This window comes from Megalobrama amblycephala, linkage group LG18, assembly GCF_018812025.1.
Source record: "Megalobrama amblycephala isolate DHTTF-2021 linkage group LG18, ASM1881202v1, whole genome shotgun sequence".
Lineage (NCBI taxonomy): Eukaryota > Metazoa > Chordata > Actinopteri > Cypriniformes > Xenocyprididae > Megalobrama > Megalobrama amblycephala.
The window spans coordinates 30,013,553-30,028,264 of NC_063061.1; the positions used below are offsets into that span (position 1 = coordinate 30,013,553).

The 14,712-nt window shown below is 38.7% G+C and overlaps 1 protein-coding gene across 2 annotated transcripts in view; it reads left to right on the forward strand.

Moving 5' to 3' along the window:
• Positions 1–14,559, forward strand: part of stxbp1a (syntaxin binding protein 1a) — a 42,182-nt gene extending 27,623 nt beyond the window's left edge. The window contains exons 12-20 of one of the 2 annotated variants that reach the window (XM_048165230.1): positions 381–446; positions 551–631; positions 2,836–2,974; positions 3,077–3,186; positions 3,310–3,411; positions 3,507–3,592; positions 6,592–6,746; positions 8,398–8,555; positions 12,854–14,559. In XM_048165230.1, coding sequence (XP_048021187.1) covers positions 381–446; positions 551–631; positions 2,836–2,974; positions 3,077–3,186; positions 3,310–3,411; positions 3,507–3,592; positions 6,592–6,746; positions 8,398–8,507 — 849 coding nt within the window. In that variant the 3' untranslated portion in view covers positions 8,508–8,555; positions 12,854–14,559. The remainder of the gene's footprint in view (positions 1–380; positions 447–550; positions 632–2,835; positions 2,975–3,076; positions 3,187–3,309; positions 3,412–3,506; positions 3,593–6,591; positions 6,747–8,397; positions 8,556–12,853) is intronic. The other variant, XM_048165231.1, reaches the window with a different exon arrangement.
• Positions 14,560–14,712: the final 153 nt, after the last annotated feature.

Here is a 14,712-nt window from a genome sequence, read left to right on the forward strand (position 1 = left end):
GAGGAGAGATAAAATGAGGAGTAGAAAAAAGAGAATAGTGTAGCGTGGTGGGCGAGGGAGGATAGCCTGGCAGATGAGATTGCGTTGGCAGCCGAATCCAAAGCGTGATGGCTGACTCATGTGAAAGCACTCTGGGGCTACAGCAGGATTAGTATTGATTGACTTACTGACACAGCACAAGCAAACACACATAAACACACATTTCTGCTGTGACATACTATATGCAACAGTGTATAATCTAATATAGCATAACAGCTTTTTTATTGCACTGTTTTTGCGTGCCTACTGTAATTTGGCTCAGTGGATCTGTGACGTCTCTTGAGGCAGCGTCTGACCTCTGCTTTGCTGTCCTTTCTGAGAAAGTCCTGTGTTTCTTTCAGACCACCATGAGGGATCTGTCTCAAATGCTGAAGAAGATGCCGCAGTATCAGAAAGAGCTCAGCAAGGTGAGAGAGGTCACAGGAGATGTGCATTCAGCCAAACGGATGACACCTCATGGGAATTGCAGTTCCAATATTTACTCACTGACCCCTAAAATCTGTCTCTTTAGTACTCAACCCATCTGCAGTTGGCCGAGGACTGTATGAAGCACTACCAGGGAACCGTGGACAAGCTGTGCCGTGTAGAGCAGGTACAATTTCACCCCAGACATCAGTGCCTTAACATTCACATTCTCCAATTGTGATAATATTTTTACCATTTATTTAAAAATTCTCTTTAATATATATATTTTTTATTATTATTTTTTTACCAGATTATATTTTAACAATTTGCTCTTTTACAATGAGCCTCTTAATGGAAATGTATAAACAATTTTTTAAAGTTGTCATGATTGAAATATATGCATTTCAATCATGACAACTCTCGGAATTAATTTAACCAGCATTTATTAATAATCATCGATTGTACATAGGCTTGGCAGAATAGATCTGCTATGCTGCTGCTGCTGGATAAGTGAGGATACATCTAAAATGCACATGAAAACAGTGAATTGAATTTAGGCTACTGCAAGGAAACATAGGGAGAACCCCCCGAGCAAATCTAGGCAGGTGGTGCTGGGGAAGGTGGAGGGCAAGGTCCCATGGCACGCTGCAATGAACTGAACTGATCCGATTCTAAGTCAGGAGTAATAGGTTATCTAGATAGAACAAAATATAACGATTGGACGACCAATTGTCTTTAAGTGATCCAATCAGCTGCTCTGAATAGTTTCATGACTGAACTATATGTATATATATATATATGTGTATATGTGTATATGTATATACACTATATTGCCAAAAGTATTGGGACTTCCCTCCAAATCATTGAATTCAGGTGTTCCAATCACTCCCATAGCCACAGGTGTATAAAATCAAGCACCTAGGCATGCAGACTGCTTTTACAAACATTTGTGAAAGAATGGGTCACTCTCAGGAGCTCAGTGAATTCAAGCATGGTACCATAATAGGTTGCCACCTGTGCAATAAGTCCATTTGTGAAATTTCCTCACTACTAAATATTCAACGGTCAACTGTTAGTGGTATCATAACAAAGTGGAAGCAATTGAGAACAACAGCAACTCAGCCACGAAGTGATAGGCCACATAAAATCACAGAGCGGGGTCAGCTCATGCTGAGGCACACAGTGCGCAGAAGTCGCCAAATTTCTGCAATAGCTACAGACCTCCAAACTCCATGTGGCTTTCAGATTAGCTCAAGAACAGTGTGTAGAGAGCTTCATGGAATGGGTTTCCATGGCCAATGCAAAGCGTCGGATGCAGTGGTGTAAAGCACGCCGTCACTGGACTCTAGAGCAGTGGAGACGTGTTTTCTGGAGTGACGAATCACGCTTCTCTGTCTGGCAATCCGATGGACGAGTCTGGGTTTGGCGGTTGCCAGGAGAACGGTACTTGCCTGACTGCATTGTGCCAAGTGTAAAGTTTGGTGGAAGGGGGATTATGGGGTGGGTTGTTTTACTGGGGTTGGGCTTGGCCCCTTAGTTCCAGTGAAAGGAACTCTTAATGCTAATGTATGTGTATATACCGGTCTGTTACTAGTTAGTTTGTAACTAGTTAGTTTGTTTACCTGCTTGCTGCAAAGTCTGGTACGTGAAATAATATCATATACATTTACACATAATATGGTTGATTGTTGTGACATAGATCCTGATTTGAAATTTCCTTCGTTTTAATAAACCAACTAAAATTGCTACTGTATATCCGTTAATATATATTTTAGGCACCGGGTCATGATTTGATTAATTAATTTGACTGTAATAGGACTGTACAGTGCTATAATCATATATCCCTCCTCCGTTTTTGGCTTCTAGCAGGTTAAAAGAGACATTTTTCATGGGCCGTTCATTCTATGGTGTAGGCTGAAAGCAGGCAAAGTGAGAGGAGGTGGCGGGGAGGGAAGTATAACACAGGAGCTGCTCGGAAAAGTTACCCACTAGATCACGATTCATTTTCAATGAGGGGGTGAGCAGAGCGGAGCGGAGGAGCAATGAAACTGCCACAATGAGCGATAGAGTATGAAGTGCGTGTCTAAAAGCTGTGCCACGAATACCAACTTTTCTATATCACCTTTACCAGGATTCGCCACTGGTTAAAATGATCTAACTATGATAATGAGGTGCAAACCATGGTTTTACCTGTAGTTATATTGCAAGGGAAGGTACAAGTATCTGTTATTTAGAATTTATAGTTTACATTATGTAATTCAAATAGCGTATCTTTACTACACAGTATTAAATTTATTACTATTGATACTAAAAGTATCTGAAAGCATAATTTCTGTTTTTATTACCGTCGTTTGAGCAATAATTTATTAACTGCGCTCTATCACCCGGCAGGATCTCGCTATGGGAACAGACGCAGAGGGTGAAAAGATTAAAGACCCCATGAGGGCCATCGTGCCAATCTTGCTGGATGCCAACGTCAGCACCTACGACAAGATCCGCATCATCCTGCTCTACATTTTCCTGAAGAATGGTTAGGGAGTCTTTGGCAGCCATTTTATACCTCAGTTTGCATCTCATTGCCCTGATCAGCCATTTTGTAACGTGGCTCGTGTGTGCATGTTTGGCAAAACAGGGATCACAGAGGAGAACCTTAACAAGCTGATCCAACACGCCCAGATCCCTCCTGAGGACAGTGAGATCATCACCAATATGGCTCATCTGGGCGTCCCAATCATCACAGATGTACGCTTTTCCTGCCTTACGCAACAATTAATTCTCACTGGCTGTTAAAGCATTGTACAGATTCTCTGACCTGCCATTGATGTTTTTTTTTTGTTGTTGTTGCTTTGTTTGTGTATGCTGCAGTCTACTCTCCGCAGAGGCAAGAAGCTCGACCGTAAGGAGCGTGTGAGCGAGCAGACTTACCAGCTCTCTCGCTGGACCCCGCTGATCAAGGATATCATTGAGGTTAATCCTGATCTATAGAATTTGAAAAAAAAACTAAATCTGTTTGTAAAACTGTGTGTGAATATGTGATCTTACTTTGTGAATCGATCTTGCAGGATGCTATTGAGGACAAGCTGGACACCAAACATTACCCATACATCTCAACACGCTCGTCCTCTTCCTTCAGCACTTCTGCAGTCAGGTACGCACGCTTATCAAAGTTGGGTAAAATTCCGAATTTAAGGTTCCCTTTAAATAATCAGTTGGAATTTGAATTGACCACATTCCTTTAAATATCCTACCATTTTAAACACTTCAAATCATATTCACAAAGTAGAATTTCAAAAGCACACGCACACACATTCAAACCCAAATACACAGGTGAATACATGCATTTTTGTATTGCATAGATAGAAGTAACTTGGATCAATAATCATTTAAACAGAGGGGTGGGGAGAGCATTGAAATCAATACCGTGATTGGTGGGTGGTGCGATGTGAACACCAAGGCGCTTTTTAAATTCAGTGGAGACGGATATTTCCTCAGGGTCAGCAGTAATGATCCCGGCACACTGTTCTGCTTTCAGGACAAACAAACCAGCACAGCTCCTGTAAACAGTAACAGAGGCAAAGCAGGAAGTCCCTGACTCCCACATAGGGAGAGCTGGGAGCTGGTGGGTCCCATTGCATAGCTATTGATCGTACTCGAGATCACCGGTGTTCACGGCGATTTCCCCTCTCATTATACTTGCAAATGGCGACACGTCTCCACTTCCTTCCACTGTAGAAAAATTAAGCCAAAATATCCCAGAAACACTCATTGACAATTACGTTATTTGGAGCCCAAGTCTGAGCAGTAGTGACCCCCAGATGGAGTCGTGGTATCAAGGTCCCGCCCACATTCCTGCTCCCACAGAATCATTCGCAAGCACAGCTGTCAATCATGACATTACAACCCGTTTTTATAGCATCAAATAACAAGTGTTGTGGAGTAGCTAGCTACAAGTAGCATCGCTACTAGCTTAACTACATTTTCCAGTAGCTTGTCAGTAACTCAGATACTTTTAAAACAGTGTAGCTTTTCCAGTAGCTAATTACTTTTCCAGCAAGTAGAGGTGTAGCGAGAACAAAAGCTATATTCCTTTTTGAAATGATTTGGAAACCCCAAATTTAACTTAACATTCTTCATGAACAATTATACAGTTATTTGTAACAATATCATTGTAAAAAAAAGTGGTTTCAATGTAGCTAGCTACTTTTTGATAGTAACTTGTAGTTTAACTAACTACTTTTGCAGAAGGGTAGCTTGAATGTAACTTAACCCTTGGAGAAGTTTTGACATGCCCTGACATTTGTGCTTTTTTCAGTTGTTCATAAACATATAAATGACAAAAGTGTCATTACACTGTATTCAGCACAAACTAGGCTACAATAATATGTGAGGAACATGTATGTACATGTTTGTATTTTTGAAGGAATAATGTTTATGCGTGGTTATTGAAAAAACAAAAAGCTTAAGTCACTGAAATAAGACCAAAAAAAGTATATTAAATCTGTATTGACAAGACTTCTGGGTATTGGAGGTTGTAGACTAGAGTTTTTGCTTCAGGATTATATAAAAATTATGCTGCCTACTCCTTCATATATAACAATATATTGATTTAGTTTTTGTAAGACACTTTTTGTCAAGAAACACAGTATGCGTGGAGGCGTGAGTCATCATGAATAATGGGCCACTTACACCTGAGAAGACAAAAGAATCACATAATAATGACCTGAAATGACTTGCATATTAATGAGGCCTTTCAGTCAGGTAGGCTGTGAAAAAAACCCTCTGTAATAATGTCTCAGCTCATCATAAACAGCAATACTGTGAAATATTATTACAATTTAAAATAATGGTATTCTATTATATTCTTTAAAATATAATGTATTTCTGTGATGCAAAGTGTCTGAACAATTATGTTACCTCTATGGCATTTCATATAGGCTTTTAGCTTAAAAGCATGCACATTTGGAGAATATTGATGGATTCTTATATATTTATGTCAATTTTCTATACTGAGAAGTAATATTTATTGTCATCACTATGAGTGGCCACTTTTAGGCCACAAATTCATATAAAGAAGAAAAGGAACTAGGAACTAACGGCATGTCTTCTAGAGATCGCTAACCATGGCTTTAACATCCAAATAAACACTTTTCAAGACAATAAATACACGATTGAGACAATGCATACAAGTATTGCCTCTAAATTTGCGTCTAAATAGCGTTGGCTCCGTGGGCGTGGCCGCATTAGCGGGTAATGAGCTGAATCTCGGACTTCTGACATGGCTCTCTTTTCATACAGATTACATAAACACAGAATGTTTGTTTTTGATTTGACTTGCATGATTTAAAACCTGACATTTCAACGTTTCTTTAGACATAAGTGTCATTTTTTTTGTCATTAGTATTCATAAGTTACAGTTCATTTTCTGAGAACTATCAGATTGGACTTTTTACAAAAAGCACAACATTGTGTTTTTACTCTGAGTGTACACAAATAAAAGAAGACATTCTATAGTTTCAATTAATATATTACTTATGTCTCTATGACAAGAAATGACAGAGTATTTTAAGTCTGTTTCGCTGCAATGTGAAAAAAATACTGCAAAACGTGCCGGCGCGTTTTCGGACCTCGGGGAGTTAACTACTGTAACTTACGAGTAGCTTGTCAAGCTAATTTCAGAGTAGCTTTCCCAACACTGCAAATAACTAACTAAAACCAAACTTAAAACTAAAACTTGTACATACATCAGCATGATAAGAACTAGCTACAATGACAGAAACCATCTTTGGAAAAAAATTATTTTAAGTGTAATTCGTTTGTCTTGCATCCCTTTCGATTACATGGATAGGGCGGGGTTTATAACCTATAATGCAGCCAGCCAACAGGGGGCGATCGAAATATTTTTGTTTCACTTTTCAGGACGTGTGCAGCACACTTGCTGTACATACTTTGATATATGTCATAATTCAGTGGGCAAGTGTGGTGAAGACAAAACATTGTGTAAAACAGCTCTAACTGTTGCTACTAGAAGGCCATAAATAGTACTGCAACAATAGATACCTTCACTGCGAAAACAATAATGATTCCATTTTTTGGTTTGAAAAAAGTACCTTGAAGTTGACATGCTTGAATGTGTTTTTCCCATGGCAGTGCCCGATATGGCCACTGGCACAAGAATAAAACCCCTGGAGAGTACCGCACAGGCCCTCGCATCATGGTCTTCGTCATCGGGGGCGCGTCCTTTAGCGAGATGCGCTGTGCCTATGAGGTCACACAGGCCAATGGCAAATGGGAGGCCATCGTTGGTGAGTCTGCAGAGGATACTGCTAAAAATCGCTGTAAATTCAAAAGATATTAAGCAACCACCCTTTAATGCCTTAGATTGATACCTTTAGCTTTTAACTATATATGTGTTCATATGTGTAATCAGACTGCCAAATCTGTCTTGTATACTTTTCCTGTGCTCTTGTCTTGTATTTTGTGCTTGTCATGTTTTAACTGCTTTTAAATTGCAGTCGTGAGCCTCTGCTGTGTTCACGAGTCTATGTTCGTAAGTTCTTCTGTGTGTCTGTTTTGTGTGCGTGTGATAGGGTTTATGCTTAAGATGTGCAGTTGTGTTTAGAATTGTCTTTTTATCGTACCTTTTAAAGGGTTAGTTCACACAAAAATGAAAATTCTGTCATTAATTACTATCATTAATTGTCGCTCCAAACCCGTAAGAACTTTGTTTATCTTCAGAACACAAATTAAGATATTTTTGATGAAATCCGTAAGCTATCTGGCCTCCAATAGACTGCAATAGAATTACCATTTTCAAGAACCTTTCAATGTGATTACAGTGGTTCAACCTTAATGTTATGAAGCGATGAGAAAAAACAAACAAAAATAACGACTTTATTTAACAATTTCTTCTCTTCCATGTCAGTATCCTACGCAGTTGACATTGTACACACAGTGCAGTGCTTCCGGGTTCTACATCAGCTGTTTGCGCAAAAAAATATTCTCAACACTTTGTAACATTAAGGTTGAACATGGACTTGATGTCTTTACTACCTTTCTGGGCCTTGAAAGTTGCAATGACAATGCCGTCTATGGGGTGGTTCAGAAACCTCTCAGATTTCATCAAAAATATCTTAATTTGTGTTCCGAAGATGAACGAAGGTCTAACAGGTGGGGACAACATGAGGGTGAGTAATTAATGACAGAATTTTCATGTTTGGATGAACTAACCCTTTAAGGATTATGGCAGCCAAAACAATTTTTTTGTGGATGTTCACATTGAGATTGACACAGTCGGCAAGTCGCTAATTGGTGTTTCTACCTGACTGCTGTAATCAGATCGTGGATCATGTGAGCTCTACTGTCTGCACTTGTATTGTGTTGCTTTACATTTGCTTACAAATTCTCAAATGTTCGCAACGTTAACATCGGCTTCGGTCACTCTGTTGCTGCAAATTACTGTCAGTGTGAACACCCCTTTAGAGGTTAATTCTGAAGTACGGCAAGAAAAACTGTATCAGTCTGTTGTTTTCCAGAAGAAAACTGAGCATTTTCACAATTACATAGAGTTTTTAATTGGTGGTTTTGGGCGAGTTATACTATACAGTTTTGTCCAAGCATGAGGTCTTTATCACTATCTGAGATGAACAAAGCAGTTGAAGGACCTCAATGAGACAATTGGCTACTAATTGTGAATCTTTGTGGAATAAGTTACTATACATTTAGTTAGGAGTCCTACAAGTTGCAGAGTCCTTCAACGATACATCCACCCAGAGCTTTCAAAAATCATTTTTGTCAGGGTTCTAGGATAATATTTCTGAAACATCAGGATCAACGGATGGTGGGAAATGGTGTTTTAACCCTCTTTTGTCCCCATAAAGATTAACGGTGGTGAAAGAACGTGAGGTGCGGTGTGAGATTAATTCTGAGCGTGAAGCCACCTTTGTTCCTCCGCAGGTTCTACTCACTTGCTCACCCCAACCAAATTTCTAATGGACCTGCGGCACCCCGACTTCCGAGAATCCACTAGGGTGTCCTTTGAGGACCCTGACCCCTCAGAAGAGTGAGAGAGAGAAAGAGGGAAGGGTGGGAGAGAGAAATCACACTCTGACAAAGTAAAGGCAGCCGAACAAAGAAACCCTTTCTGAACCCCCACAGCACAAGGGCTTTCTTTTCTTGCTCCTGTTACCACACTCTACCGTTTTATAACGCCACCACGCCTCAGGGATGGGTGTCCGGCTCCTGTCTCACTGAAAAGCCGACCTGCAAGTCTCATTCAGGCTCCGTCTTCTACTGGGACCAGCCAATATTGATCTGCCTCGATTGGCTGGCTGAATGCCCCATTCAGAACTGCAGTGTGCGGAGCCTTTTTTTGAGTGACAGATGCAGTAGGGGTCCTGACCCCATCCCTGTTGACCACATCCTCTTAGTTGGGTGGATTAAACTGCATTCTTCTCACTATGCGCCTTTTAATTCAATGGAGCCTTCATTTGCCCTCCCAAATATCATTAATTTTAAAGCTTCATTCTCCCGCAGATTTAATCTACCCTCAAGACTCACCATATTCCGATTATTTCTAAATAACAATCCAAGGCAATCACTCATATTAACTTTGTTTTTGTTTTTCAACTATGGAGAGGTAATTGGTTTGATGCTGGATGCCAATTCCAGGATAATTTGGTTTTGCTTTTAATCTAGTTCCTCAAACTACCTCACATCACGTCTACATGACCAAGTGGCTGTCTGCAAAGAATATATTTTAAAATTACTTTCGCAAGAGAGCGGCTGGCTCTTTTCCTTCTGAATAATTCTTCTGCAGATGCCAAAGCTTGAAATGTAGCTGTGCTCTTCAGATATGCTTTAGCACTAACGCTTCCCCCAAACACTAACATCTTAAAACTAACTAGTTTGGGCCCTTGCCATGTCATGCCTCAGGTCTGTTTCTGCATTAAAAAAAAATACTTAGTAAATAGTTGATTATAAAGCTGACCACATCAGATATCATAATCAGTCATTGAACTTTATAGTTCATGACTGATACTTCAAAATGGATGTTTTAAACAAGTTTAGTAACACTTTATATTACAGCACTGTACAACCCAAATTCCGGAAATGTTGGGACGTTTTTTAAATTTTAATAAAATGAAAACTAAAAGACTTTCAAATCACATGAGCCAATATTTTATTCACAATAGAACATAGATAACATAACAAATGTTTAAACTGAGAAATTTTACAATTTTATGCACAAAATGAGCTCATTTCGAATTTGATGCTTTGATGCTTGCTACAGGTCTCAAAATAGTTGGGATGGGGGCATGTTTACCATGGTGTAGCATCTCCTCTTCTTTTCAAAACAGTTTGAAGATGTCTGGGCATCGAGGTAATGAGTTTCTAGAGTTTTGGTGTAGGAATTTGGTCCCATTCTTGCCTGATACAGGTTTCCAGCTACTGAAGAGTTCATTGTCATCTTTGACGTATTTTTCGTTTAACGATGCACCAAATGTTCTCTATAGGTGAAAGATCTGGACTGCGGGCAGGCCAATTCAGAACCTGGACTCCTCTATGATGAAGCCATGCTGTTGTAATAGCTGCAGTATGTGGTTTTGCATTGTCCTGCTGAAATACACAAGGCCTTCCCTGAAATAGACGTCATCTGGAAACCTTTATATACCTTTCAGTATTCATAGTGCCTTCCAAAACATGCAAGCTGCCCATACCTTATGCACTTATGCACCCCATACCATCAGAGATGCTGGCTTTTGAGCTGAACGCTGATAACATGCTGGAAAGTCTCCCTCCTCTTTAGCCCGGAGGACACGGCGACCGTGATTTCCAACAAGAATATCAAATTTGGACTTGTTTGACCAAAGAACACTTTTCCACTTTGAAACAGTCCATTTTAAATGAGCCTTGGCCCACAGGACTTGACAGCGCTTCTGGACCATGGTCACATATTGCTTCCTTTTTGCATGATAGAGCTTTAGTTGGCATCTGCAGATGGCACGGCGGATTGTGTTCACTGACAGTAGTCTCTGGAAGTATTCCTGACAGTGATGTCATTGACACAATCATGCCGATGAGTGATGCAGTGTCGTCTGAGGGCCCGAAGACCACGGGCATCCAATAAATGTCTTCAGACTTGTCCCTTACGCAGAGATTTCTCCAGTTTCTCTGAATCTTTTGATGATGTTATGCACTGTAGATGATGAGATTTGCAAAGCCTTTGCAAATTGACTTGGAGGAACATTGTTTTTTTTAAAAGTATTCCACAATCTTTTTATGCACTCTTTCACATCTGTGCCCATCTTTACTTTGGAGAGACTCCTTTTATAGCTAATCATGTTACAGACCTGATATCAATTAACTTAATTTGTTGCTATATGTTCTCCCTGCTGAATCTTTTCAAAATGTATTGCTTTTTCAGCCATTTGTTGCCCCCGTGCCAACATTTTTGAGACCTGTAGCAGGCATCACATTTAAAATGAGCTCCGTTTAATTTCTCCATTTAAACATTTATTATATTATCTATGTTCTATTGTGAATAAAATATTGGCTCATGTGATTTGAAAGTCTTTTAGTTTTCATTTTATTCAAATTAAAAAAAACGTCCCAACATTTCCGGAATTCGGGTTGTAATTCCTGTGCAGGTTTGTGGTTACATTGTGTTATAAATGACCCACTGTAACTTTTATAAAACTTACCATTAATCATCTTTGCTCTTTAAGGAATGTTCTGGGTTCCTTATTTTCGTCTTTAAATTTGAAAATGAGTCAAAATGTTTTCTTTTGCTTTTGGTAGAGAATAACTTGTATTGAACCCGGCATATTCCTTTAACCCAACAGAGAGTAAATATAACATTTATAAGCCAACAAATGAACATAAATGAGGTCCTGTAATGCAAAGTGTCCTTCTATATACCTTTACTGACTAAACCATTGTGCAAGAATGATCATTGATCAACCCTATCAAGTATCCATCATTCAAGTGTCAGCCTGCTAAAGCTATATCCCTTTTATTTTCCCCCTTTTCTGTTGGTTTTTCGTGTTCGTAAATGATCACACCATATGCAGTATGCCAGTCCTAACCCATACTGCAACATGAAACACTTCTTGACCGTTCCAGCCATTATCGAACAATAATATGGTTTGTTTTCATGGATCTTTAGTTTAGACCCGTTCATCTAGTTGAAGAGCTACAAATCACATTGTGTATCTGATTAGCGATTAGCAAAGCTGCATGTTTGCATTTACAGTTGTTGGCCTAGTAAGTTAGTTGTATGTTCAAAGCTTAGCGTGTACCTACACATTCAGTTCTGCTCATTCCACTTAAGCAACCCTTGCTAAATGTAAAGGTAATGTTACTCTCATTATCAATTGATCTTTTTATTGCATTGCAGTGTGAACATGCAGCTTTGCTAAAAAAAATATTGTAGTTTATCAGGGAGTAGTAGAATAAACATTTGCTCCACAGGGCACCAAAAATCAAAAAAATATTTCAGTGGGTTTAGGGTCCCCTGTGCACAAATGTTTTTGAATAGTTTGAACTTAGAGTATCTGTAATGTGGTAGAAATGCGTCTTCAGCTAAATATCTGATCAAAGATCTGATCAAGATTCAAAGCAATATACTATATATATACACACACATACACACTACTGTTCACATGGGTCTCTAAGATTTTTTGAATATTTTTGAAAGAAGTCTCTTTTGTTCACAAAGCCTGCACTTATTTGAATAAAAAAACAGAGTAAAAACAGTAATAATGTGAAATATTATTACAAAACAACAACAACAACAAAAAACTGTATTCTATTTGAATATATTTTAAGGCATTTTTATGGTCCACTTTAGACATTCTGTTGACTATAAGTAACATTGCACTTATATGTCAACTAACTATTAGTAGTCTGTTGTAGACAGTAAACTATAACGGTTCAGGTTAGTAGAATAAGTTGACATGTAGTTACTTAGTACAATCTCTAAAGTGGACCATTTTAAAATGTCATTTATTCCTGTGACAGCAAAGCTGAATTTTCAGCATCATTACTCCTGTCTTCAGTCACATGGTCCTTCAAAAATCATCTGCTCAAGAAAGATTTCTTATTATCAATGTTAAAAATGGTTGTGCTGCTTCATATTTTTGTGGAAACCATGCAAGTCTTTACTGTCCCTTTTGATCAATTTGATGCATCCTTGCTGAATAAGAGTATTAATTAACTTTTTTTTTTTCTTTTTTTTTTTTTTTAAATCTTTCTGACACCAAACTTTTTAACGGTAGCATATATCGTGTGCGTATATAGATAGATGGGTAGATAGATAGCTGAAGACACATTTTTACAGTTAATCTAAAGTATGTGTACAAATGTTTAAAGTTTTCCTCTTTGTTTCTTTCCTCGGTGCTCATCTATGCAGGTTCAACCCATATCGTCGCCCCCACCCAGCTTCTGGACGCTCTCAAGGCTATGAACAAACCCGACGAGGAGCAGACAAGCTAAAATCACAACTTCCTCCCCCCAACCCCAACCCCAACCCCAACCCCAACCCCATCGCCCAGTTACCCTCTCCCTCCCTTCATCTGTTGCCCTGTAAATCTTACCCGCTCCTATATAAATTGTGTATGCATCTTGCTTGAGAGAAAAAGAAAGAAAAAAAAATAGATTGGTGACAAGATAAAAAGAATATTCTATAAATTTATATATATATATATATAAATATATATATAATGTTGAAATAAAAGAATCATTGCAAGTATTCTTCTGTTTTACAATGGATGCAAATGATTAAACTGAGTTTTCATTATTTATTGCCATTTAAAACCTGAAAGTACCAAATGTAATATTGTATGTTATGGAACCTGCTAGAATGTGTAAATGGTAGATCACTTTTTGCATTCGTTCCTTATTTAACTCTGTGTTTTTTCTTTTTCTTTTTTCTTTTTAAATGGCTTAAAAGTGGTTGGGGGAGGGACTGGTTTGTATGCAAATAGACCAGTGAGGTAAAATGATGCATATCACTTCCTGCGCTGAAGGCTAAACTGCCGCCCAGTTTAGATGCTTGGGTTTAATTGTTGTCTCATTTTAGATGTGCATGCCATGGATGCTACTATGTGGCCCTTTTGACATGTTTGAAAACATTGAAAAATAAAAGTTAAAACATGTTAAGATGTGTAAAAATGAAACATCGAGCATCTTTTGGGACTCCAGCGATGAAGAGGAAGGAGGCCAAACGAGTAACAGATCAAAGCCTCAAGCTGTAAAAGTGAAAGAGACACTGTACATAGATGGCGAACGTCACCCATCCTTCAGTCGCGATTCCGGGAGTATTTACTCTCCATATCCTTTTCACGTCTCCTTCTACAGAGACCTCATGATTTAGTGTGAAGAAGGCCGTTGCTTGCAAATGTTTAAGGAATTCAAAAAAGGGCCAGTTGTATTTCAGTATTGTATCTTGTCCGATTAAGTCTTATCATTGGTTAGTAAACAATGTTTAACCGGGACATGCACTGAGTAATGTGTTGTTGTATATGCCATATGTTACTGTTTTTTCGTCTCACTGTTAACTGGTGAAAATTTCTGACTGTGAAGTAGTAAACCTTTCCTTTGCCAATGTGAAGCCACTGTGTTTGTGACGTACTAGCTGTAGCTGTAGTGATAAACTGGGAAAAAAAAAATAGGTAATATCTATCTTTCGTTTGACCGTCTGGTAGTTTCTTTCTGATGCAATGTTATATCTTCCACTGGTGAATGGCTTTGCAACAAAACGCAACCCCCCTTTTTTACCGTTTTAGTTTCCGTTACCTCTTTACTCTGTTCTGGCAGAAAGGTTGTATATTGCACTATGCGTTTTCTGTGACGCTTCTATGGTTCTCTCTCTCTCTTTTTTTTTTTTTTTTGTTTAAATTATTACCTTATTTTGGGTTTGCTGTTGTATAGCTATGTCGACTGGATTGATTTCAATTACATTTATTTTTCAGAGAATATCAATAAATAACCTAGTCTGTCTTAAACCTGTTGATCTTACTGGGATTCTATGTTTGCGAGTGTTGAAGCACAAACTAAAGTATACTTCATGTGTACCGATGTAGTAAGGCTGTCTAATAAAATGGCTTCCATTACAAATATGGAATCAGTACATTTTTGTGACGTGCTCTGAATGTGACTTCCATGCACCTCTAGACTATATGATTTATAACAGGGTTCCAAAAACACATCAACCATAGGCCATTTTCATCACTGAGGTTGGACAATGAAACTGAAACACTGGCCAAAACA